Here is a 24,210-nt window from a genome sequence, read left to right as displayed (position 1 = left end):
GCGTTTGAATGGCAGATGCAGCTTTTCGAGATGACCATTCTCGCATACTACAAGTCTTACGGAGTGACGAAAAGTGATGTACCGTTCTCCAACAGTGAGAGTTGTTTGGATTTGGAATCTACGAAGCATATCTAGAGCATAAGATGCCTAGGCGATTCGTGCGATGTGGCTTTCTCGGAAAAGGAGGTACATGAATGTAGTAGAATCTTCAAGTCTCACGGCCCCAGGATCATCTACTTCATTACCAACGCGCCACTTCCGAGCAGTGCCGGAAGGTTGCTCATGGAAGCCAGTCGAATGCAACAAGCTCCATCTTGGTTGTCGGAGATTACAGTACCTACTCCACGTCTTCCTCAACCCCGTAATCTGATACCAGTCCCCCAGATTATGTATCCCCCAGCGTATATCTTGGCTTTCGGTATTACTTGCAAATGATCCGCATCTATGAAACGTGCAGATGACTGGAGATGACTGTTCATACCTAGGGCTTGGCTGAAGTGCGGAAAGGTTGTGTATTGTTTAGGCGCGCTTGGCTTAGATGGCGGAACATTATCGTGCTGACTGTAAGATTGAAGTGGTGTGCAGAGATGGGAGTGTTGGACAGGGCTGTACCAGAAGTGTGGTAGGAGATGTCGGGTGATGTCAGATGAGTAGAAAAAAAAAGAGTAGACATGTGAAAGACAGCTTTTTGCGCGCGGGTGTAGGAGCGTGATCGAGTAGAGATGAGCTGTTTACACCGTTGCGTCGCCTATGGTTACTATAACGGTTATTCGCGCTTGACCGGACGTTAGCTTACCAAACGGCCCTTGCAGAAGGCGTACTCGAGTACGTTTGTAAGTGCGTCGCGACACGCCTCAGCCTCTAGCGTTTGGCAAGTTTCAAGACAGCCATCCAGGCAAGTATGGCGTAAGTACTGCTCCACTGCCGAGTCAATTAGCAAGTGAGGGGAACCTTGATAGCATCCCAGGTCCACTTTGAAACGCGGGGACCGAAAGCAACGATAAGTGTTTACGACGCTGTAGGCCGATGAGGGGTGCGTATCAAGTGCTGGATATCACGCGCATATACAGAGCGGTTATCGGCTTCGAGAACTACGTCATTGTGGTAAGACAAGGATTATCTCAGAAGAAGACTGCAATCCGCAATGTTAGGCCTGACCGCAAGTAGCAAGCCGTGCCGGGTGCCGGGTAATGCCTAGAGTCGGCAACGTGGACGAGTACTTGACAAGTGTGCAATACACGTACAGAAGACGCAAAACTTGAGCACTGGCGCGGAAAGCGCGCGTGGGGGTAGTCGGTACTTGATATTGCGTGAAGACTCGCCTTGGAGGGTCTGGAGAGCATTCTAGCGTTGGGGTTTGCCTGATTCCCCGCGTGCACAAGGCCGGCATTGGAACAAGCTTGACCTAAGCCGGCTGAGGCGCTTGCTGGCGAGATGGTGTAGGCGAAGATGCTCGCTATCAGCGAACGAAACCCCAGGCTTGATGAACCCTATTGCTGGGCACTGCACGCACGAGCAGCATCTTGCAGACTGAAGCAGGGCACGGTGGTTGGAACCGGTATCCCGTTGTTTTGAAGGCTTGAATGGCGTCGCCCCATAGACAGTCAGATGATAAACTACAGCGTAGACGCGTCCACCATGCTAGAAGTAGGAGGTGAGGCGCAAAGTACGAGAAGCGGTCAAGTAGCGGTGAAGGGTTGAGGGAACGAGATGAAGCTGCAAGTGGAGCTCTGGATGGAGCTCTGGAGATGTGTCGAGAAGTGAGGCATTTGAGCGAAGGTGAGCTGAGCTGAGATGGATACAGCGGCGTGCATGTGGCCGTGTTGCTTGCAGCAGCATGTGTGCGCGCACCGGACGGATGGTCGAAAGAAGGTGTCAGGCATGGGCACCAGCGTCGCTAGCGTGGCGTTGTCGGCGGGATAGAGCGCTTCGAAGGGGGAAGTGGCCGTGGAGACGTCGTCCTTGGCGTTGATCAGGGTCCCTGTTCCGAAGCGTGCGGAACCAAGCATGTGCGCAACACGATTGCGTCTTGCATCGGCTGTGCTGGAACTGTCCAGCAGCGAGGGCCCTGCGGAGACTGAAACCGGATTCTGGTGTATTCTAGTCGCGGGCGATTATGACATGCATCTCGGCACCGACAAAGCAATCACGCCGACCAACAAACAAAGCGTCGTTGTGATGAGTAGTCGTTGACTGAGCAGAGATTGTCAATACTGGCGGGCCACGCTCGTACCGCCGGTGTGCGGCAGCGTGAATTGGATAGGAGCGCACGGGAGCAGGTGCATGCTTGGGCGCGCTGCGCAATCGACAAAGGCCAAGCGTGGTATTGGCTGTCTTGTGCCTGGTGTCCGTGGGCACGAATTAAAAAGCCGATTACCCACTGTTTCCTGGTTCCGCAAACCAAATGGTGCCGAGCCGCCAGAGCGCATATCAAATTCCTCGCTCTCTCTCTCCATCCTCTCTCCCACCAGTCCAGTCCCACCTGCCGCGCCACACTACTGTTGCAGCATTTCCTGCGCAGCGTCGCCTGACAGCAGACTCGGTCGTCGATCTATACATCCGCTAGCCACCACTTGTCAACGGGCTCATTCCTAGCCTACGGCCCGTCGCCACACGTTGCAGTGGGTAACTTTCCCTCACCTTCACCAGGTACCCCTTCCCACTCGACACTGCCCGACGCTTGTCACTTCTGACACGTCTTCAAGCCCACCTCTAGTTCCATTTACGGTTCAATTTCACATTTGTCCGTCATGTTGCTGTCCATATTATAACACTTCGCCTCCCTCGGGGCCCCACCCTCGCACACAACCATCGATACAGCCAAGCAGTAATACGCCAGCACCGACTCCAATACCGAGACATTCCAACGATCGACACAACACACCTCCTGGTCTAACTCGGCTCCAGGAACGCCGCGGCAGGTGCCTTGTGCAAAAAAAGAAATCGCCCGGACGACTTCAATTTTGCCATCACGCCTGTACAACTCGACTATTGCCGCATCGCTCTGCGAACATCATTGCCCTATTCAACAATTGCATCAGTCCCACTGCTTCGCACCCACTCTGCGCACGTTCCGCTATCTATACTTAGCCGACTGCAGAACACATGGCGAACGAGCAGGATTACATTGGTAGACAGGGCGCGTTGCGAACAGACACACCGCAAAACATGTCCAATATCTCACCACCCCTTACGATGGCCGACGACGAGGTTGTGGGCGACCTCGACGAGCCCCCTGAACCTCGCGCGCAGCGCCCTGCACCCTTGGCCCTTCAGCATTCCTCGACAACATCCTTCACCAAGTCGAAACCTCTCTTCGATCGCAAAGAATCACTTCTCACTTCGGCACTCAAGTCGGGCTCCAACACGAGCTCCCCCGTCGAGGAACACTCCGATGCGAGCCCAGTCCGTGGCATGTCGTGCGCCTCGACATGGAGCAACAACAGCGGTACAGCTGATCTCACAAGCGACGGCGGCTTCACAAGCTCGGGCACGCGGCCCTGCACGCCAAGCCCACCGCTCCCCTCGGGAGCGTTCCACAGCATGTTGCCCACGTTCAACAAGAAACCGTTTGAGCTACCAGTAACCGTCGTCTCACATGACGATGAGAACGTCACTCCGGTACCAAACAGGGCGCCTCAGAGCACCGAGCAGAGCGTCGAGGCCGTCCTAGGAAGAAAGAGGTGCATCATGTTCGCATGCGGCCCAAAAGAGGATAAGAAGCCAGCTGAGGCGCCTGCAAAGCCCGCGCCTGCACCCGCAATGCAAGCCGAAGAAGTCCCTAAGCGCGTCTGCACCATCAAGTTCGCATGTTCATCCAAGCCATCCACAGAGGCATCTTCCAAGCCCAGGCGTATGGCCAGCCCCGCACCCCCACCACGTCATATTCCTTCGTCTCCAAAGCCAACCACCAAGGTGCATCGGGACTCTGACTCTACGGTCCGCAACAATTCTCCCGTCAGCGTCCGAAAAGTACGCCCTGTCGACCGAACTCGTCGTTTGAGCTCCAACTCCGACCTCGCCCGCTGCGAAGCATACCGCTTCCACGAGTTTGCTAGCTCGGAAGAGGAGGTCGAAGAATGGACTCAAGAAGTCACCTGCCACCGAAACCGACTTACGGTCCAGGATACGCTCAAGATCGAGAACAACCTGCGCAAGCTAGGCGAGGAGGTCGCGGAAGAAGAGGCAATTGATGAAGAAGAAGAGGACGAGGACGAAGATGGGGACAATGTTGAAATGGATGACGATGATGATGATCTGCTTGACGAGGATGCAGACGGCAGCGATGCCTATAGCGACGCTACTGATGAGGGTTTCCAGACTGATGATGAGAATGGATTTGCCGTCTCAGACGACGAGGACGATGCCGGGTCTGACTATGACTGGTGGGCACCTGGAGCGTCTACCGCAGCGACATCTGTGGAGCATCTGGAGCATCTTCGCTTGAAGACTCACCGGACAGTGTCAGAATCGTCGATTGGATCTTTGGAAAGCCGCGAAGGCCTCAAGATCATGGACAAGCCTTCCAAGCGCAGAAAGTCCAAGCCGGTCAACATCCGTGTGCCCAGCCCTGAGCTGCCTGACAGCACCGACTTTGTTTGTGGTACGCTTGATGAGGATAGGCCTGCTGAAGCTGCGTACATGTCGACACTCGAACGCCGGCGCGCAGCCAAGCACAAGCCTACTCCCCAGGACATCGATCCCACATTCCCAACGTCGGACCCCGAGCTTCCTGACGATGACGAGGACGAGGTGTCTGAGAACGAGAAGGTGTCCGAGTCTGACCATCTTATGATTCATGGTCGTATGGACCCTGTTAATATTGACGGACGGGGGCGCCAACACATCTCCAAGAAGCGCTCCCCCCTACCGTCACCAAAGCGCTTGCGATCGCCTCCGCCAGCAAAGCGTGCTGTGCATCGCTCACCACCACCACGCAAGCTTTTTGGAAACTCTCCCAAGCGGCTGCATTCTCCTCCGCCTCCCATGCGTCTCAGGTCACCACCACCTACACGTCGCGGTTCCGTCAATCCTGTAACCACACGGCAGCGCAGTGACATGTCAATACGCTTTGCTGGTATTGCCGAGCGTCCTGCCCCTACAGTCTCAGCTTCAGTCCCTCGAACCCCCATCACTATGAGAAATCCATTCGATCTTGAGGATGACGAGGACGCTGATGCGTCGGATAGGCCTATTCGCCGTGCCATTGACATCAAGGTCGGGCTCGAAAAGAAGAGGCAACGACGCAAGGAGAAGCTGTACCGTAAGCAACACCGCAAAGGCGCCAAAGAGAAGCGCCCCGCTCCCGGACGTGGTGCAGAGCGCATGCGTGAGATGGGATTAGCGGTACACGCTCACAAAGGCAAGACGACGGCCTTCCAACCATTCCAGATCTGCCCAGAGGCGGACGAAGACATGCATGTGCTGTCTGCATAAGCGACAGTATGTATGTGAGGACCGGCGCCGCCGTATCTATCGGCACTTTACATGCTCCTGCAACATGTTGTAGGACTTGTTGGTCGCTGGTCCCACATGTTCACTGGGTCAAGCTTGGCTGAGCAAGCACCCACCATTCACTTCTTCAGCCTTTGTTTTCTCTCACATACCTTTTATCCCGATTCTTCTTCAGGCTTCTCATGTACATAGCCTTTTATCCATATTTTTGCCAAGTAGTTTACCTTGACCTTTTGTTTTGGCCTTTGCTTTGCCGTTGTGCTTGTATATCTTTTAGTGTCTCTTTTGTCTTACTGCATCTAGGAGTAACGTTTAGCATTGATGGCCTCCCCCTACAGCGGGTCGAGCGCCTACAGGGAGTTGGCGGGTTAGCCTGAATCTACCATACAGGATGTAATATTCTGTTTTTGAGTTGTATGTGGACTTGCAAACAATGACATTCCATCTTTCGTCTACCGTGCTCGATCTATTGCACGCTTTCGATCTGCGGAGAGAAAACAGATGGACTTGAAAATCGACATGAAGCTATTGCGAGATCCACCTGTGCTTCATGCGACGTTGTTTAATGATGTAATACTCCACCACGGCAATTGTGAAGTGCAGAACTGCATCGCACTATGCTGAACTCACTAGCCACGGGTACGACAACCAGGGACGGCCCACAATTGCAGAAGCTTCAATGGCAACTAACGGCGGGTTTGGTTGAGTTTCCGTTGCCCCAGATACGCCAGCTGGAAGAGTTGGAAACTCGAGTGTGCATGCGCCCATGGCAAGAGTGCAGTAACGATGATGTTTGCGACTATGGCGTCTTCAAGAATCAAGAAGCGCGCTTGGGTGACATCAAGGAAGTGCAGTGGGTCGCATGCCGCCTTACTAGATTGGGCTGGCAGCTGCTAGAGGCCGCGCGTGTTCAACAGTTCCAAGGATATCGCACCTCACGAGGGACGGCATGTCAGAATTGGATGTACAAACAAGGCGCATGGAGACGCCTGAGGCTGCGCAGCAAAGGTGAAGCTCGCCTATGCATCCCAGCCCAGGCATGGGATTCTCACGCTGGATGCGATTCTCGTACTTTGTGCTGCGGTTACAACCGAGATGCTTAAAAGCGACAAACAATGGCGCACCCCTGTCCGATGCAGGCGTTGACCCTATATTTCCCGCCCACTGCACTCCGCAACGCCTCACCGTATCTCCAATGGGGGTAGCCGTCTTGTCAAGAACCATGCCAAATCCACTGTGAAAGCACTCTTGTCTTGTCAGCCCTCCCACCGGCAGTCACATTGCTGCCCCTCTTCTTTCCTCCGCCCGGGGCTTGGCTTTGCCTTCGATCCTTTACCTCGACCAGCCGCACCGCCGCTCGCCCTTCACCCTCTGCCCCGTCCTAGCGTTCCCCTTTGCCTGTACATATCCATCAGGTAGTGTCGCCATCCATGTCGCCTCCATCCACGCTTCGAAGCCTCCCAATCTCGATAATATAGAGACCAGCGACCGACCACGTTTGCGCGTCTACGCTCTCGCCCCATCGTGTCTCGGTTTCGCGTCTCGCGGTTTCGGCTAGCCCCCATGCTCATGAAGAAGATGTGGATCGTGGAGGAGCGGAAGGACAAGACTGTGTACCGTCGCCGCTGTCCGACCGGCGGAGAAGTCCTCTCCTTCTTCTTCGTCTCGGCATGCGCTCTGCTCTTCCTGCTCATCTGCACCATCCTCTATGGCACGCGCACACAGAACCCCTCCCTGCCGCCGCTGGTCAAGGAGTACATGCCCGCAGGCCGCTGTCTGTGCGAGTTCAGCACCACCTTCTCATGCGACACTTGCCTGGACTGCGCCTCCAACCAAGTCATTCTCGCGGCCAATGCAACGGAATTGGAGCAGCACAATCTTTGGACTTTTACCTATCCGCGGGACAAGAACAACTATGGCCTGGACGAGGCACAGTGCGACAGCGCTTTTCCCGGGCAATACGAGGACATTGAGCGCGCGGTCAAAGTCAGGAATCGCTGGGGCAAGGTGACACAGGCGGATCTCAACAGTTTTGAACTCACAAAAGGCATGGTCAGGGCTATGATTTATGACCGACAGGTACGTCTAGTCCAGTCTTGGCGATCATCTGGGCAATGCAGGGCCTATGCTGACACATGACACAGCTCTACGTCCTCGAAACTCACATGGTGGATAACGTCAACCGCCAAAAAGCCATTGCAACTCTCAGTGCCATCTATCGCGCCGTTCTCGCTGCCCCCTCAACCGCCGATATTCCAAATATTGAGTTTGTCTTCTCCGTCGAAGACCTCCCTGCGCAGCCCGCAAAGCCAATATGGTCCCTCACCCGTCGCGTCCAAGACCACAATCTGTGGTTGATACCCGACTTTGGATTCTGGAGCTGGGATATGCCTGCGCTGGGTACGCTGGAAGAGGTTGCGCAAGAGGCGGTACAGCGGGAAACCGTCGAGCCATGGGATCAGAAGATTGAGAAGCTGGTCTGGAGAGGCAAAATCACTTTCGCGCCCAAACTGCGGAGAGCGCTGCTCGACGCTACCAAGGGCAAACCATGGAGCGATGTTGGACAACTCAAGTGGACAGATCCAAATTTCAAGGAGCAATTCTTGGGCCCAGTGGATCAGTGTAATTACATGTTTATTGCCCACGCTGAAGGTAACATGGTCTCTACCGTTATCAGACTAAACGGTGCTAACAGTCCCCAACAGGTCGTTCCTACTCTGGCTCCCTGAAATACCGCCAGCTCTGCCGCTCCGTAATCGTCTCGCACAAACTTCAGTGGATACAACATCACCACTACCTCTTCCGTTCCAACGGTTCCAACCAAAACTTTGTCGAAGTTGAACGCGACTTTTCCGACCTTTCCTCCGCTATGGAAGACTTGCTAGACCACCCAGAAAAGGCAAAGCGCATTGCAGACAACTCGGTGCAAGTGTTCAGAGAAAGATATCTGACGCAGGCAGCTGAAGCGTGTTATTGGCGAAAGCTGATGAAGCGGTGGAGAGACGTTGTCGATTGGGAACCACAACTATATGCCGGAGTTGGTGAGGGCACAGACCGGAATAGAGAGAAGAGGAGGGGTGTTCGTTATGAGACGTTCATGCAAGTTCCTCCTACGCTATCGAGCATATTATTCGAAGCTGAGACTAATCGTGTGAAAACAGGCTTTACGAACCCAGAGTCCAACTCAGCTACCCCGAGTCCGCCACTTGAGCGCTCCTCATACGCATACGTCTATAATCAGCGTCTTCGTCAGACGGCCTTACCCTCGTTTGGCGTATACGTGCATACATGCAAGAAGAGTTGGAGCAATGCATTGTCATCTTCCGGAGTAATACGCGGGAACAAGCATGTGAAAGCGATTATACCCCCTATTTAGCGTGTTTTTGTTTTTGTTTGCATAGCAAAGGGGAAGGGAAGCTTACAGAGGAGGACATACTAAGACAATCATGAGTGCGTATAGACATGTATATAAGGAGTGTAATAGGGCTGTTGACGCCTGAATATATAATCATGCATGACCATAGATTTTGGTATTGAATAGGCAGTCATGCGGCGAAACACTGAACAGTATAGTCTTATGCGATGGAAGATCACAGTGTGTAGATGATGGCGTTGACCAAATATACGTTCCTCAAACTATCGACAAGTGCTACATCTTTCAAGCAACGGGCACGTAGAGCAGCAAGGATTTCTTTGAACATGTTTCAAATCATTCAAGATACGGATAATCCATTCCCAATTTTCTTGCGAGAAACACTCACACACACATTGGCCACTGACGCTGGTTGCCCTTGATGGCAATCCTTGACGTCTATCGTCTAGCATTGTAATCCCCTTGGCCCTTGACGGAAAGCAGACAACAGGCAGACTGATAACACACCTCTGCAGCAGCACACATGGGTGTGGATGCTCTGCCTAGTCCCCACAGAAGCCTTGAGAAGGGTACTATGCTTTATTGACTCTTGTCAACGTAAAAGGCAAATCTAGACGAAGACCGTGTGGATGCTGAGCCTCTGCAGACATCCCTATCCGGACTCATAGCTGGGAGTGGTAGGTAGGAGTCGGGTCGGGTCGGGCGAGCTCTTTGCTATATTCTCTGCTGCTCCCAGGGGGAAACCCGCCTGGGGGACTGCGACCGTGAGATGCCTTCCAATGAAGGTCTTTGACGTGAACAGTGTAGGATAAAGTAGTCCAATCTTCGGGTTCGATCAGGGGTAGTCGATTGTCAGGTTGTTTGTCGACGTTTCGAACTCGGCTCTCAAGGCCTGTTCGTCTCCTTCCAATTAAATGCTTCCTGCGCGAGAGAGATATCTATGAGAACTGTTAGTGCGTGTTTCATTCAAGGAGAGACTGCAGTAGCTCACCTAGTCCACAGATAGTCCCCAATGAGGTAGATGATGACGAGCAACATGAATAGCCCCAGCACGATTCCGACATAATGTACCTCTACATCCATGCTCTCTTCATAATCACCTACGTGCTCAGCCTAATCTCCGAGTCCGCAGACAATTCTGTTCTCGTTCTGCACCTCTTTCGCCGGATCCAGTGGCACTACTTGCCCCTCGTGAACGCTCAGGAGGATACTAGTAGGCACAGGCGTGGGAAGTGCAAGAACTCTGGTCATGGCTTCCTTACTAGCAAATTGTATCTTGAGATCGTTGACGGTTGCGAGCGAGTAGGCTGTGTCCCAGTCTAGTACGAGTAGTTCCTGGTACGAGCAGAGCGTAGGTGCGGCACTTGTGGAGAAGGCGAGGCAGCGGCACTCGAGATCTTCAGGATTCGTTGGAGCGGCGATGACGCTAGTAAGACCCACGAATGAGAGAAGTAGATTGCGCTTGAAGAGCATGGTTCTGATATCTGGGGTTGAGGCGTGGAGAACGAGGGGATTCAACACACGCGGGGCGGAATCTCACGATATAGTGACAGTCTGCTTTGGGTCGTGATATGTAGTCTGTCACTGAGATCTAGACCCTCGTTAGCGCGTTCACTCTCGTATGTCCATGTTAAGCGACGCACCCGGTATCAGGAAACCCTCCAATGGTACCTGAGGTCAGCGTCTTGGTATAATTGTCTCGTCAGCCACGTGCAGTTGAGGGCAGCTGAGTTTCTTATGAGCCTTTATACCAAGCGCGAAGTGAGCAGGAGACAGGGTAACAGCGTTTGCGTACCCTTGTATCCGCCTGTTGCGCTAGGTCTCGGCAAATTGCTAGGTGAGAGTGAATATCATACCCTGCGGCGATCTTGGTCCAGGCACAGCCTCACCCAGATTCGCTGCATTGATGGCGGGCCACGTCGGGCAGGCCAATAGTCTTGGACGCGTGACAAGCTCGGAAAAGGGCTGTGGTACGACTTCGCGCCTGCATTGTTGTTCCAGTGAGTGAAATGGTGCCGGGACTTCTACCTAGTCCTGCCACACTTCCTCCACGTTGCTCGTGAAAGTGGGTGAATTGATCCCTGAATTGGTCTATGGGGGAGTTAGCGTCAACGCTTCGGCCACCTACCGGTAGTGCATCCGAACATGTGGCTTGAATCTCCGCGAAAAGGGTTGCTTGAAACAAGAAAGCCTGGTGTCGACGAGCATAGTAATCCAACGGGCCAGGGATGGGGTATGTACGTGCCGTATGGTGTGATGCCGTCTGACGCCTTATTCGATGGAATAGGCCCTCTTGTGCTTGGGACACGAAACCTTCAAGGGACCGGAGTGAGACGATACGAAGTGCAAGCTAGAGGCCAAGGAGTACAATGTCTTGTCGGAAAGCATGTGCGAGAGCTGACAGAAGCGACGATCCAGCATCACCCATCAAACAAGCTTCGCAGACGTGTTTCAGAACATACTAAGCCTTGAGGCTTGTACACCCTGCAAAATTGACGCGAGTCATCCGTTCTAGTAAGATGATCATACTTCAACCTTTTTTCATGTCGCCTTGTAACAAACAAACGTTTTTTCACAAGGCGCTTCCCTGGCTCGTGACGGGAACATCATCGGACCGGGCGACAGGAACCTATTTCTACCGCGGCCGGCGCAAACCCCGAATGTCCATTGCGCCAATCGAGCATATTTGAAAACACGAGAAGCACGGCAATCCTCGGCGTGGTACTTGGGGTTACGACGCAGGGGAGGCGCAGGCTGCCGAGCCGGAGTATTTGTAAAGAGGTGAAAGTAACGGTTAAAGGATCAAACAATGGTTGATGACCATGTGGCTTGTTGAAGAGACTAGGTGCATAGGGCGCGCAAGATTAGACAATGCATCCATGGAACGACATGATGTGCACGCGGAAGGAAGAATTCGGCAGGCAGGACCGCTCTACATGTGAGCAATACATCTTCAGTACTGTATTGATGCTATCGAAAGTTAGAGATCAAGTCGTATATGGATCAAACATATGAGCATGAAGCATAAAGCGCAAGATGCAACTTCATGGGACACTAGTCTAGCCCAACAACAGCGAAACAACCATCATCTCCTCGGAGTTTCTCGACACGTGCTGACGCCATCAACACCAACACCAGCCACCTCACACCGGCATCTAGCTTCAAGAAAAATAACGGCCCGCTTCTAGTGAGCCAAGCATACAACGCCCAAACACCAGTAAGCTTTATCACGACCATGCAAGCGTGATATGTTATCATGGTAAGCTCTCACGCAGATTACCGTAGAAGGAGCGATTCGGCGTTAATTCTCCAGATGATCAGCGGCAGGCTCGTAAGCCATCCCTCAAGTGACAAGGGGCCGCGTAGTGTTGCATAACCGTTTTACCGGTGGTGTTTTATTCTTAGAGTGAGAATATGTGTGCTAGGCACGGTGGTGTTGTGTGTTGTGAGACATTGAAGGAATGGCTGAGCGCGACCTATCCTTAACCTGCCAACTCTTGGATGTTGATCGTAGCGACATCTTACATGGATGTGTACGTGCACGCGGCCATGGTAAGCTACTGGCGAGGCAATAACAACTTGCATAGGTGTACATACGCTATATCAGGTTTCCTGGACATCCTCTCCGACGTGTGCATGCTCCAAATCCATATCCTCAACATGGGCATGCACATCCGCTTCTCCCATTTCCAGCACAGAGTCGTGTAGCTCGTCTTTCCCGACGTCTTCCTCGGTCTTCGTCTGCTCCCCGTCCTCTTCCTCACCCTCTTGCACACTATCTAACCACCTCTGGACCTTGAACCTTCATTTCTCCTTGTCCTCTCCATAGCCTGTGATGCCTCCAAGAAGACCGCCAACGCCCTTTCCAACACCACCAAGCGTGCTTCCGACGCCGCCAATAACATCGCCCTTTCCAAGCTTGCTAACGCCGTCACCAACTCCGCTGGTGATGCCGCCGACGGCGTTGCTAGCACCTTTGCCTACGTTTCCAACTACGCCGCCGACGGGACCGCCGACTGTGCTCCCGAGACCAGCGAGGCCATCGCCTAGCGTGTTTCCTACTCCCTTGCCTACTCCCGTCACAGTGTTTCCTAGACAAGGTGTCAGTAGAGCTTCATATACTTCATGCCTGGGGATTGAGATAGAGGAGGGTGAGCGTACCAACTCCACTCGTCGCACCAGCGACAGTACCCTTGACGTCGCCCCTTCCAAGGGCACCAGTGGTCTTGCTAACAGTACCTTGCACGCCCTTGGTGGCTGAGCCAACGGTATAGTACGCATTGTCGACCACGCCTGTAGCCGTCTTGCCCACATTGTCCGTTACATGCTTGACTGGCTTTCCTACACCACCGGGCAGCTTGTCCAGTCCCTTGCCAGCGTATCCAGTCACGCCATTGACTGTGCTGTTTACACCCGTGGTTGCAGAGTCGGTGATGGTGTTGAGACCTCCAGTCGTCGTACCAACAGTCTTGTTCAGAGTGCCTGTGGCGGTATTGACACCCTTGCCAACAATGCCGGGTTGCTTCTTCGTGGCTAGCGTGGACTGAGGAGTAAGTTGGCCTGGAGCGGGATGAGCTTTTATCACGGAGAGAGGGGTTGGGTAAGTACCATCAGGGTTTGTTTTGGTAGGGGCCGTACCGTCTGGGTTCACTTTGGCCGGCGTCCTCTTAACGGGGGTAGCCTTTGTGGGGGTAGCCTTTGCTGCAGTAGAGGACGCAGCAGTTGTGGTCTTCTTTACTGGTGTGGTGCTAGTTGTCTTACTGACAGCGCTTGCAGGCTGAGATTGCGCTGCACCTGTAACCGGGTTCTTACGCACTGGCAGTGGCTTGGTTGTGCCGAGAGGTGTACGTTGTCGTGCTGGCTTTGAAGCTTCACTGATCGGTGTCTTGCCAGCAGTGACGGGTGTTTTCTTAACAGGTGTAATAGTAGACGCAGGCTTGCTCGCTGAAGCAGCGGTCACTGGCTTCTTTGCGGGCGCTGAAGTCGTGGCTGGAGTCGAAGCAGATGCGCTTGCTGAATTCAGCTTCCTCGGCATCTTCTTTACGGGTGCAGCGGCCGACCCTGCAGTGTCCGTAGCTGTCGCGACGGGCTTCTTCACTGGAGTGGCTTTGGCAGCCGATGTTGCTGTTTTGGCTGGGGTCTTTGCGGTTGATCCGGCCATTTTGGAAATGTTTCCAACACTCGCTGAGACAGATTAGCCCATGCCCTTCACAAGATAATACTAGCTTACATTGGAGTGCAGCATTCTGCTGCTTGAGCTGGTCTACGGCTGACATGTTGGGATAGCAATGTGCGCTTCAGGAAGACGAGGCTGGATTATCAAGTATCGCAATGACAGCAGCGGGCGTGGACGGGGTTTGGTAGCCCAGCTCTTGTACCAGGAAATCGTTGTTCTAGACATCATAAACGCGCTCCCTCATACGTCATGGACCCTTCGCATCCTTGCTGCTGTGGAGGTACGAACGTGGCCCAGCCTGCGGAGATCCTGTTTTTCGGACACGGGACGATCACCGTTGCATGGGCGGCCCTGGACCCTGACGTTGTTAGATCGATCAAGACACCCAACAACTGGCGCCTATCACACCAAGGTGCGCGAACTTGGTACTAGCAATGAAACGAATTCGAGCAACCCTGGTACTGAGAATGGATAGCAGCTGTCGCATGTCAGCCAAGACGCCACTAGAGAAGCAAAACAAAAGCAAACAACCGAGGTCAAACATTGTTTTGAACATTTCATCATTCATGAAAACTACCCAGAGGCAAGTCTACCTAAGATACATTTCGGGATATCCATTACTCGTGATGCATAAAGTACCACCACTCTAAGACGCCATGGAAGATTAAGCTCCGTCCATCATGCAAGTGAGGTGTAGAAAGTGAAAGAAAGCCATGACACATGAAAGGGATATCAGAGCGCCGACCAAACTTTTCGAAAGCAGTCAAGATGGGCGACGCGCTTAGTCGACCTCCTCCATGGCGCTCTCACCAGCCGCTGCTGGTGCCTCGGCAGAGGCATCAGTCTTCTCTTGCTCGGTCTCGACCTCCTCGTCGACGTTCAGGCCGAGAGAGACGAGCTTGTGGATGCGCTCAGCGTACTGAACAGGCTCGTCAATGGTGAAACCAGAGACAAGCAGCGAGGTCTCGAAGAGAAGCAGGGTGATGGACTTGACGGTGCGGTCATCCTCACCATCAGCCTCAACCTTGCGCTTGAGCTCCTTGATGATGGCAGACTTGGGCGAGATCTCGAACGTCTTCTTGGAAGACATGTACGAGCTCATGGAGGTGTCACGGAGAGCCTGGGCCTTCATGATACGCTCCATGTTGGCTGACCAACCGAATTGGCCGGTACGGATAGCGCAAGGTGAGCCGACAAGCTTGTGTGAAACGACAACCTTCTCGACCCTGTCACCGAGGACAGTCTTGAGGCTCTTGGCAAGACCCTCAAACTCCTTCTCCTCGGCCTCGCGCTCCTTCTTCTCCTCCTCGGATTCCTCGAGCTCAAAGTCCTTGGTGATGTCGACAAGCTTCTTGCCGTCAAACTCCTTGAGCTGAGTCATGGCGTACTCGTCAATGGGGTCAACGAGGAAGAGAACCTCGAAGCCCTTGTCCTTGAGGGTGTCAAGGAAGGGCGACTTCTGGACAGCCTTGAGCGACTCGCCAGTGATGTAGTACATCTGCTTCTGGTGCTCGGGCATGCGAGTGACGTAGTCGGTAAGGGAGGTCTGCTCCTCGCCGGACTTGGTGGAGTTGAAGCGGAGGAGCTTGGCGAGGGAAGCGCGGTTCTGCGAGTCCTCGTGGATACCAAGCTTGATGTTCTTGCCAAAGGCAGAGTAGAACTTGTCGAACTGCTCACGGTCCTCGGCGATCTCGTTGAAGAGCTCGAGGGTCTTCTTGACAATGTTCTTGCGGATGACCTTCATGATCTTGTTCTGCTGGAGGGTCTCACGAGACAGGTTGAGGGGAAGGTCCTCCGAGTCGACGACACCCTTGACGAAGCTGAGCCACTCGGGGATCAGATCAGTAGCATCGTCGGTGATGAAGACACGGCGGACGTAGAGCTTGATGTTGTTCTTGGTCTTCTTGGTCTCGAACAGGTCGAAGGGAGCGCGCTTGGGAACGAAGAGGATGGCACGGAACTCGAGCTGACCCTCAACGGAGAAGTGCTTGACGGCAAGGTGGTCCTCCCAGTCGTTGGAGAGGGACTTGTAGAATGACGCGTACTCCTCGGTGGTGATGTCTTGAGGGTTGCGAGTCCAGATGGGCTTCTGCTTGTTGAGCTCCTCCTCCTCGATCTTGGACTCCTTGACCTTCTTGGTCTTCTTCTCCTTCTTCTCCTCGTCGTCGTCGACCTCCTCAACCTTGGGCTTCTTCTCGTCGCCCTCGGTGGTCTCCTCGGCGGCGTCCTCATCCTCGACCTCCTTCTCGGTCTCCTTCAGGACGTGAAGGTAGATGGGGTATGAGATGAACTCGGAGTGCTTCTTGACGACCTCCTTGATCTTGGACTCGTTGAGGTAGTCCATCTGCTCATCCTTGAGGTGGAGGATGATCTTGGTACCGCGGCCGATCTGCTCGCCCTCGGTGTCCTCGGTGATCTTGAAGGTACCGCCAGCGCTGGACTCCCAGACGTACTGCTCATCGTCGTTGTTCTTTGAGACGACGGTGACGCGGTCGGCGACGAGGTATGCAGAGTAGAAACCAACACCGAACTGGCCAATCATGGAGATGTCGGCACCGGCTGACAGAGCCTCCATGAACTGCTTTGTGCCTGAGCGGGCAATGGTACCCAGGTTGTTGATGAGGTCGGCCTTTGTCATACCGATACCGCTATCTTGGATGGTGAGGGTCTTGGCCTCCTTGTTGGGGATGATGTCGATGCGGAGGTCCTTGCCGCTGTCGAGCTTGCTTGGGTCTGAGAGGGCTTCATATCGGATCTTGTCGAGGGCGTCGGAGGCGTTGGAGATGAGTTCTCGCAGGAAGATCTCCTTGTTTGAGTAGACGGTGTTGATGATGAGGCCGAGCAGCTGAGAGATCTCAGCCTGGAACTCGAAGGTCTCCCCAGACATGGTGGCGGTCGTGTGGGAGTAGACTATTGGGAGAGGGAAGAGTCAGAGCTCGCTCGCAATGGGTGCCCCGGTGCAGTGCAGCCGACTAGGCTGAGAGTGAGTGTGGGGAAGACGTACAGTTAGGGCGGGGTAGTTCGACTGCTGGGCTCTTGGGTAACGCGTGGAAAAGAGCAGATTACAAGACGTGGCTGTCTATGAGGTGAAGTGGCAGAGAAGCAATTCGATGAAGAAAAAGTAGTGGGAAGCGTCGAGTTTGGGGCTGATATAGCCTTTGGTGGAGCTCGAGAATCTTCTAGACAGAGCGGCAGAACTGCAGAGAAGGCCGCGGCGGAGCCAATCAGGGTGGGGCTGTCGTTCCAATTGCGTCTCACCGCCAAACGCGCCTTCCCCGGCAACGCCTAGTAGCGAGGGGCAGAACAATCGCGACTTGTGCATCTGCCTGCCTGTCTCCGCCAGCTACGCGCAATTGCTCGCCCAGTTTGCTTCTAGAAACCTCTGCTCTCGCGCTGCCACGGTCTGTCTGTGCCAAGGATAGAAACACACCCACGACGCCCGTCGCGGCGTCCCGTTTCGCGGGCTCCAAAGCAGCAGCCGCAGCTTCGCGCAGCCTTGTACAGCCTCACCAGTTGCTAACATTCCATAGCTGCTTTGCGCGCGCCGTACCACTGCAGCTCCGCAGTCCCTCCGACTCCCTCGTCCAAGGGCTTCCGTCTTTTCCGGCCATACACCTGCCTTGCGAGACAACGCCCGTTCCTTCCGATCCGACGCGAGACTTTGAACTCTGAACATATTCATTCTCTAGACTAGAACTCCAGCAACACCATCCGTCCAAGTCTTCGAGACACGCCCAAAGAGACCGTCTACAACAGAGGCATCACAAGGTCCTGGAGAGGATACGTTGGCGCCAAGTGAGAGACGCTTCCCACAGCCAGATCGGAAGCAACCACATCAGTCACCACAACACACGCGCCCTTGCATAGCAGTGCTGGTGTACAGTCATTCATTCATCGTGTGATACGTGTATTCATATAACCATCTCTTAGATAAAAGTCCTCATAAACTCTCCCAGCGCCATGATAGCCATGGCCTGGCCATATGGCATACTGGTGATGGCAATGTCCTTGTAATGCTGCAAATCGTGTCCCATGCCAGTTCCAAAACTCGTCTGCTCCAGCTCACCCTCGGCGCTGACGCAGCCCATGACGGCCTTGATCGCCTTGACTGCGCTCTGTAGGTATACGTCTCCGCTAATGTAGCGTTTCCGGCACGCCTTGAGCATGCCATATGCGAAACCTGCCGTGGCCGACGCCTCTTCGTAGCTGCCCTCTGAGACCGGAATGTCGAGAAGTGTGCGCCACATACCGTTCTCGCCTTGCAGCTTGAGCAGTGCTTGGCATTGCGACTCAAGGATGCCAATGAGGAACTGACGGAGCGGGTCAGTCTCCTTGAGATCAAGCAACTCGATGAAATCCGGAATCGCAATCGTCAACCACGAGTTACCACGCGCCCATCGTGCTCGCGCAAAGTTGTGGCCCACCTCCAATCCACCCTTGTCCTCCCACTTCCAGCCATGGAAGAACAGGCCAGTCGATGTGTCGCAGAGGTACTGGCAGTGCAAGATGAATTGCCGCTTTGCCTCCTCTACGTACTCTGGCCGGTTGAGCGTAAGACCAATCTTTGCAAGAGGCAGTGCGCTCATCATAAGCGTGTCGTCCCATAGTTCATCCTTGTTGAATGAGTTGTATGTCTCGTGCTGGAACCCGCCAAACTTTGTGCGGGGCAGCCCATGCATCACCCACTCGGCCCACGTGTCCAACCACGGCACAAACGTCTTGTTTCCCGTCTCTTCGTACAGATACGCCAGTGTGAGGAATGGGCTCATCGTGTTGATGTTCTTGGTTGTGCCCTTGCTGAGCTGCTTCTCGAACCAGCCCTTCATAATGTCCATGGTCGCCGTGCTGCCCGTCAGCGTGTAGTAGTGCCACAGCCCATAGAGACCAATGCCGTGTGTCCACTCCCAGCCGTCCCAGCCTTTTGTGTCGATGACGCGGCCATCGTCGAGTTTCAAGAGGAACTCGCCGGTTGTGTCGTGAATGTTGATCAGGTTGTGTGTTAGGAGGAGGATCTTCTCGTCTATTTGGGCTTTGGTCAGGCCGTGAACTGTGAGTGTAGACATGGTGGAGGTGTTCTTGTGACTTGTCGCGTCTGCTGCGGATGTCTGGTGGGCTTGTCGCAAGCAATTGAGATTGAGAGCAAGACAGACGAGAGTCAAAGGAGCCAGGTATCAGAGCGACCAGATATTATTACACGCGTAGTCTGCCAAGCGGGTAGTAGATAGAGCCCGCCGGTCACACGCGTCGGTAGAGCTCAACCCATACAGAGCGGGGAGCAAAAACTGGGGTATTCTCAGGGTCCTCAACCGCATCTATCGCATCTGTGATGCATGTCGCTGCCAGATTCCATCCAGATCTCGTGCCCTGTTGCACCGACTCGTCCATCTCTACCCCGACTGGGAGCTGGGCACACGTGGTGTTGCTCCAGCAGATGGGTTCTTGGAAGACGCGGCTCTTTCCTCGTGTCAAGCATCAACACCAAGGGCCTCTGACGCCCACTGGCCAAACGCCCAAGTCGACTGCTAAGATCCCAAAATGGGATCTCTGCCGCATTCGCACTGCATTACGCCGACGCTCGTAAAAGACTATGCCGATAGCACCGACGTCAAGGGTCACCAATCGCTTCTGTCTTGGAGAGCCGGAAGGCACTGTGGTGGGAAGGAGAACCGCCGGGAAGGAGCTTGGCCGCCTGACTCGACTCGACTCTTCCTAGGAAGGAGAACCGCCACCAACAATGCAGGCGGACGAAATCTTCCACCAGCCGCCGCATGCCAGGGAACAAAGCTTCGCATGCCACTGGCACGAACCTGGCCCATCACATGCATTCCCTCGCACGCCCGAGGCGCGGCTCGGCATCATCTATGCCGATGTTTTACCAACCTTGGACCATTGCCAAGTCGTGGCACTCTCCACACTGCTTGATCCTGTACAAGCACTCCACAAGACTCCACAAGCTGTGTGGATGGCACCGTGGCGGGGTTGGCGAACCCCAGAGGCTAGCGGCTCAACATGCGGCATTGGCGCCCACAGGGTCGCGCTTGCAACACGCATGTCCACTATCCTACGTCAAACCGGGGCACGGAGACGGGGAGAAAGGAGATAACCACGACTCGTCGACGTCGGCTAGACGTTGAGGTGCAGGTTGCTATCCCAGGATTTGCGGAGGAGCCTGCCAGCATGGGGTAGCTGGAGACCGGGGAACGCTTGGACAGATAATCTAAAAATCGGGTAGAAATATCAACTCGACCGCTCTTCCACTGTTTACCAGCTCACTGCGAGTCCTGGGGTCTTTCTTTCTGGCCCTCATTCTCTTCCGCTGTCAGATTTTCGGAAGCCTATTTTGCAACATGGCCACCGCCAGAGCCAGTGCCGATGGCGTGCACAACGCACCCGAGACTGGTCGTCACTCCAACGACAAGAAGGACATCACCCAGGTCGAGCGTGTCCTCTCCATTGGAGACGAAAAGGGCGAGCATGCCGACTATAACCGTATCGACAAGGAAGTTGCCAAATACGCAGCCGCTGGTGAAGTCTTCGTCTCCGAAGAGGAGAACAAGCGGTTGAAGAAGATGATCGATAGGCGTGTACTGCCCATCATGGTCATCACGTACTTTTTGCAATCGCTGGATAAGGGTACCATGTCCGCCACCTCAATCATGGGTATCCGTGACGATGTTCCTGGCCTTCTTTCCAAGGATACTGTGAGTTGCAAAGTCTGTGGGCACTAGCAACTTGTACTGACTCGTGACAGTTTGGGTGGCTCACCACCTGTATCTACCTCGCTGTGCTTGTCGTCGAATACCCAACCAACTGGATCCTCCAACGAGTACCAGTCGCAAAATACCTTGGTTTCAACATCCTCGCATGGAGTACCGTACTTGCCTGCCACGCCCTCTGCTTCAGCTTCCCTGCGCTCGTTGCTGTCCGAACACTCCTTGGTATCTTCGAGGCCGTCTGCCAACCCGCTTTCTTGATCATGACTGGTCTCTGGTACAAGCGTGAGGAGCAGGCTCAGATTGTCACCTACTGGTACATGATGAGTGAGTGAAACACAGTCGAGATCATGAACAGCGGCTAATCTCTTACTCTAGACGGTGCCCAACAGATTGTTGGTGGTCTTCTCGCATACGCCTTCTCCACTATCAGACACCCCAGCTTCAAGTCGAACCCCGGAAACGCACCGATTAGGTCATGGCAAGCTATCTTCATCTGTTACGGTTGCATCTCTTTCCTCTGGGGACTCTGGGTCATTTTCAGACTTCCTGACAGCCCTATGCGCGCCAAGTGCTGGTCTGAAGAAGACAAGAAGCTTATGGTTGAGCGTGTTCGCTCTAACCAGACCGGTCTTCAAAACAAGAAGTTCCGCGCCTACCAGTTCAAGGAGGCTCTCCTCGATCCCCAGACCTACTGCTACATGGGTATTCAGGTCTTCACCACCCTCCCCACTTCTGGGCTTGGCGCCTTCTACAACATCATCATCAAGGATCTCGGTTTCGATGTCCTCCAGGTCCAACTGCTCGCCATGGTTCTTGGTGTAGTCATCATTGCCACACTCATGGGCTCTGCCTGGATGGTCAAGAAGACGAAGCAGAACCTATTGACCATGGCCGTTTTCATGATCCCAGCTTTTACCGGCACAATCGTCATCATGACTGTCAAGAACACCAACAACGCCACCAAAGCTGGTCTGCTCATCAGTTATTGGATCATCTTCACCTTCTGGGCTGCCCAGGGTCTCGGCATGTCCATGCTGACGCGTAACGTCGGAGGCCAGACCAAGAAGTCTGTCTGTATCACCATGAACTTCTTCGCCTGGTGTGCCGGCAACGCCATCGGTCCCAAGGTCTTCTTTGATGGAGACCCACGCTACCTCAAGTCGCTCTCTATCCATCTTGGATGCTACTCTGCGCTACTCTGTGTCATTGCCTTCCTGAGGTTCAACCTCACGCTCCGCAACAAGAAGAAGGACCGTGAGTTTGGCACAGAAATCAACAACGCTCACGGATTTGATGATTTGACGGACAAGGAGAATCCCAACTTCCGCTACGTTTACTAGAAGATATGTCGTTATGATGGAATGAATGAAGAGCACGTTGATGCTGTTGTAGCTACTGTAGCACTCATCATACCAATTAAGAATTGCATAAGCGGTCTTTTACTCACTCGGAGCTTCCTCTATCCACTCTCTGATGTCTTTGTTCCATGATTACTGCCTTTGACTTTCTCATTTGAGGAAGGTCTCCTCGCCGGCCGCGGTTTGTGATGTTACCCACGACAATGATATTCGAAAAAAAAGGCATCCATTTGTCCGTGTGATCGATTGTATACTGAATATTTGCAGCTCCCCTCATCGCTTCCCCTCATCGTCTAAATGTCCTTCCCTATCCAATCTCTCGTTCTTCTTAGCACTCCCCTCGAATCCCGCTAGAATCGCTTTGTCCCCTCCCGGAATGCGCATCTCAAAAGTCTCCCTCACCACTGCATACTCAAAGTACCCACATCGAGCAATCGGCTCCGTCTTCCTCACATCGATCTTGCCATCAGTCAACACACGCTCATCAATGTGCACACCGACTACCTTTCCTATCACCACGTCTGCCGACCCCATAGGCGGGTTTCCAGGAAGTCGCAACGTTGTATAGTACTCGCACTCGAACTTGACCGGACTGCGCTTCACCATTGGTATCATCATCTCCTTCCTGCCCTCTCCACTGTTGCCAACTACAACGACCCCGCTCAGCTTACTATCTTCCTTTTCTACGCCCGCCTTTTCAAACTCGTCGACACCATATTCTTCCTGCACTGCACTTTTGTTCACCTCTTCCCTCAGCTCGTACGTGGCTAGATTCCAAATGAACTTTCCCGTAGCTTCGACGTTGCGCACTGTGTCTTTCTGTGAGTTGCTAGGCGTTTGGTTGGCGCTAAACATTACGTAGGGCGGATCGAAGGTGAGGTTGTTAAACTGGGAGTAGGGGGCTAGGTTGGCGTGGCCATGAGGGGAGAGGGTCGATATCCAGCCTATTGGACGGGGTAGGACGCATGCCTAGGCTGGGGTTAGTGGCTGCTGAGCGAGGTTCAAGGGTACATAATTGTGTATATGAATCCTGTCCCTAGTTGTCCTCAAAGCGTTTGGGAATCCGGCTAATCATACTTACTTTGAATGGATCATACGGTAATCCATGGTCTTCCTTTCCTGGTTGGTAGAACATTGCGACCTCGTTGACGTCTACTTGACCACAGCAGTGTCTCGTGATTCGCCTCTCTGAAACTCAGGCAATCTGTAAACGGTAATTATTGATCTGAAAGTCTCCGATTATCGAATCATTCACAGGTAGGAGTTATGTTGTCCAGAGCTGAACCACCTGTTCGGGTCTTTGTCCGCCAGTCAACGGGTAGAATGCGGGGAACCATTGCCTGTCGGGATCGGCAAACCTAGGCGGCATGTGCCCTTTCCCTCCGCTAATATTGACATCATGCCTTTTACAGTAATGGTTCCTTCCAATAAAATTGCCACATTGAGACGAGTGTGTTGATGACGGATCTATACACAGTTTCTCAAGGGCCTACAAGCCTCAGCTGTTGAACTCGCCAACAGCGCAAAAGCCCAACCCACTACGTACAATGACCTCAGAAACTGTTCTGATAACGGGCGCATCCTCCGGTCTCGGTCTCGCCTTCGTACAACACTATGCTTCCTTGCCATCACGACCCAACATCATAGCCGTCGACAACCAACCCTTTCCAACCAAAATCGCTGAACACCATGGGGTCACTATCCAATTCCAACAGATTGACATCACATCGACTGCAAAGATCCGGGACCTCGCATCGACACTCAGCGCCATGCCTATTCGCCTCATCCTTCACTGCGCCGGCATCCGGGGTCTTGTTCCACATATCGTAGCTCATGAGAAACACAGCAATAGAGCCGTCGCAGCAGCTGAAACACTAGAAGTCATGGATCACGCGACCATGATGAAGACTTTCGAAATCAATACCTGGGGTACTTTCAATCTTGTCAGATCGTTCCTGCCAAACCTCCAACTAGCCGCCGCTGCTACTCAAGGCTTACCAAAACCCAAAGTCGTCATCTTGTCATCTAGAATGGGCTCAATCTCCGCAAATTCAGCGGGTGGTGGGTATGCGTATCGTGCTAGCAAGGCAGCGCTAAATGCGGTAGTGAAGAGCTTCGTCATTGACGTACCGG

At 53.6% G+C, this 24,210-nt stretch overlaps 7 protein-coding genes across 7 annotated transcripts; 3 read left to right on the top strand and 4 right to left on the bottom strand.

Annotated features, from left to right (window-relative positions):
- Positions 1 to 2,409: 2,409 nt before the first annotated feature.
- Positions 2,410 to 5,886, top strand: ACET3X_005008 (uncharacterized protein). The gene is made up of 2 exons (XM_069451166.1): positions 2,410 to 2,649; positions 2,706 to 5,886. Exon 2 carries the CDS (start codon positions 3,106 to 3,108, stop codon positions 5,434 to 5,436), a length of 2,331 nt encoding a protein of 776 aa, XP_069307052.1. The 5' UTR covers positions 2,410 to 2,649; positions 2,706 to 3,105; the 3' UTR covers positions 5,437 to 5,886.
- A 719-nt stretch (positions 5,887 to 6,605) lies between these two features.
- On the top strand, positions 6,606 to 8,975 carry ACET3X_005007 (uncharacterized protein). The gene is made up of 4 exons (XM_069451165.1): positions 6,606 to 7,533; positions 7,599 to 8,106; positions 8,160 to 8,553; positions 8,616 to 8,975. Exons 1-4 carry the CDS (start codon positions 7,018 to 7,020, stop codon positions 8,662 to 8,664), a joined length of 1,467 nt encoding a protein of 488 aa, XP_069307051.1. The 5' UTR covers positions 6,606 to 7,017; the 3' UTR covers positions 8,665 to 8,975.
- Positions 8,976 to 9,737: 762 nt separating this feature from the next.
- On the bottom strand, positions 9,738 to 10,300 carry ACET3X_005006 (uncharacterized protein; the record flags this gene model as incomplete). The annotated part of the gene is made up of 3 exons (XM_069451164.1): positions 9,738 to 9,765; positions 9,819 to 9,927; positions 10,090 to 10,300. 3 exons carry the CDS (start codon positions 10,298 to 10,300, stop codon positions 9,738 to 9,740), a joined length of 348 nt encoding a protein of 115 aa, XP_069307050.1.
- A 2,331-nt stretch (positions 10,301 to 12,631) lies between these two features.
- On the bottom strand, positions 12,632 to 14,103 carry ACET3X_005005 (uncharacterized protein; the record flags this gene model as incomplete). The annotated part of the gene is made up of 4 exons (XM_069451163.1): positions 12,632 to 12,918; positions 12,989 to 13,387; positions 13,436 to 14,011; positions 14,058 to 14,103. The coding sequence occupies 4 exons, from the start codon at positions 14,101 to 14,103 to the stop codon at positions 12,632 to 12,634; spliced, it is 1,308 nt and encodes a 435-aa protein (XP_069307049.1).
- A 681-nt stretch (positions 14,104 to 14,784) lies between these two features.
- ACET3X_005004 (uncharacterized protein) lies at positions 14,785 to 19,066 on the bottom strand (the record flags this gene model as incomplete). Its single annotated transcript, XM_069451162.1, has 3 exons — positions 14,785 to 16,913; positions 17,008 to 17,031; positions 17,995 to 19,066. 3 exons carry the CDS (start codon positions 19,064 to 19,066, stop codon positions 14,785 to 14,787), a joined length of 3,225 nt encoding a protein of 1,074 aa, XP_069307048.1.
- A 1,284-nt stretch (positions 19,067 to 20,350) lies between these two features.
- On the top strand, positions 20,351 to 22,059 carry ACET3X_005003 (uncharacterized protein; the record flags this gene model as incomplete). Its single annotated transcript, XM_069451160.1, has 3 exons — positions 20,351 to 20,704; positions 20,755 to 21,043; positions 21,095 to 22,059. The coding sequence occupies 3 exons, from the start codon at positions 20,351 to 20,353 to the stop codon at positions 22,057 to 22,059; spliced, it is 1,608 nt and encodes a 535-aa protein (XP_069307047.1).
- Positions 22,060 to 22,350: 291 nt separating this feature from the next.
- On the bottom strand, positions 22,351 to 23,212 carry ACET3X_005002 (uncharacterized protein; the record flags this gene model as incomplete). The annotated part of the gene is made up of 2 exons (XM_069451159.1): positions 22,351 to 23,046; positions 23,159 to 23,212. The coding sequence occupies 2 exons, from the start codon at positions 23,210 to 23,212 to the stop codon at positions 22,351 to 22,353; spliced, it is 750 nt and encodes a 249-aa protein (XP_069307046.1).
- Positions 23,213 to 24,210: the final 998 nt, after the last annotated feature.

The sequence above is a fragment of the Alternaria dauci genome, chromosome 4, assembly GCF_042100115.1.
Source record: "Alternaria dauci strain A2016 chromosome 4, whole genome shotgun sequence".
Classification (NCBI taxonomy): Eukaryota; Fungi; Ascomycota; class Dothideomycetes; order Pleosporales; family Pleosporaceae; genus Alternaria; species Alternaria dauci.
The sequence above is the reverse complement of the archived record's forward strand: the minus strand, read 5'-3'. Positions and strand labels throughout refer to the sequence as shown.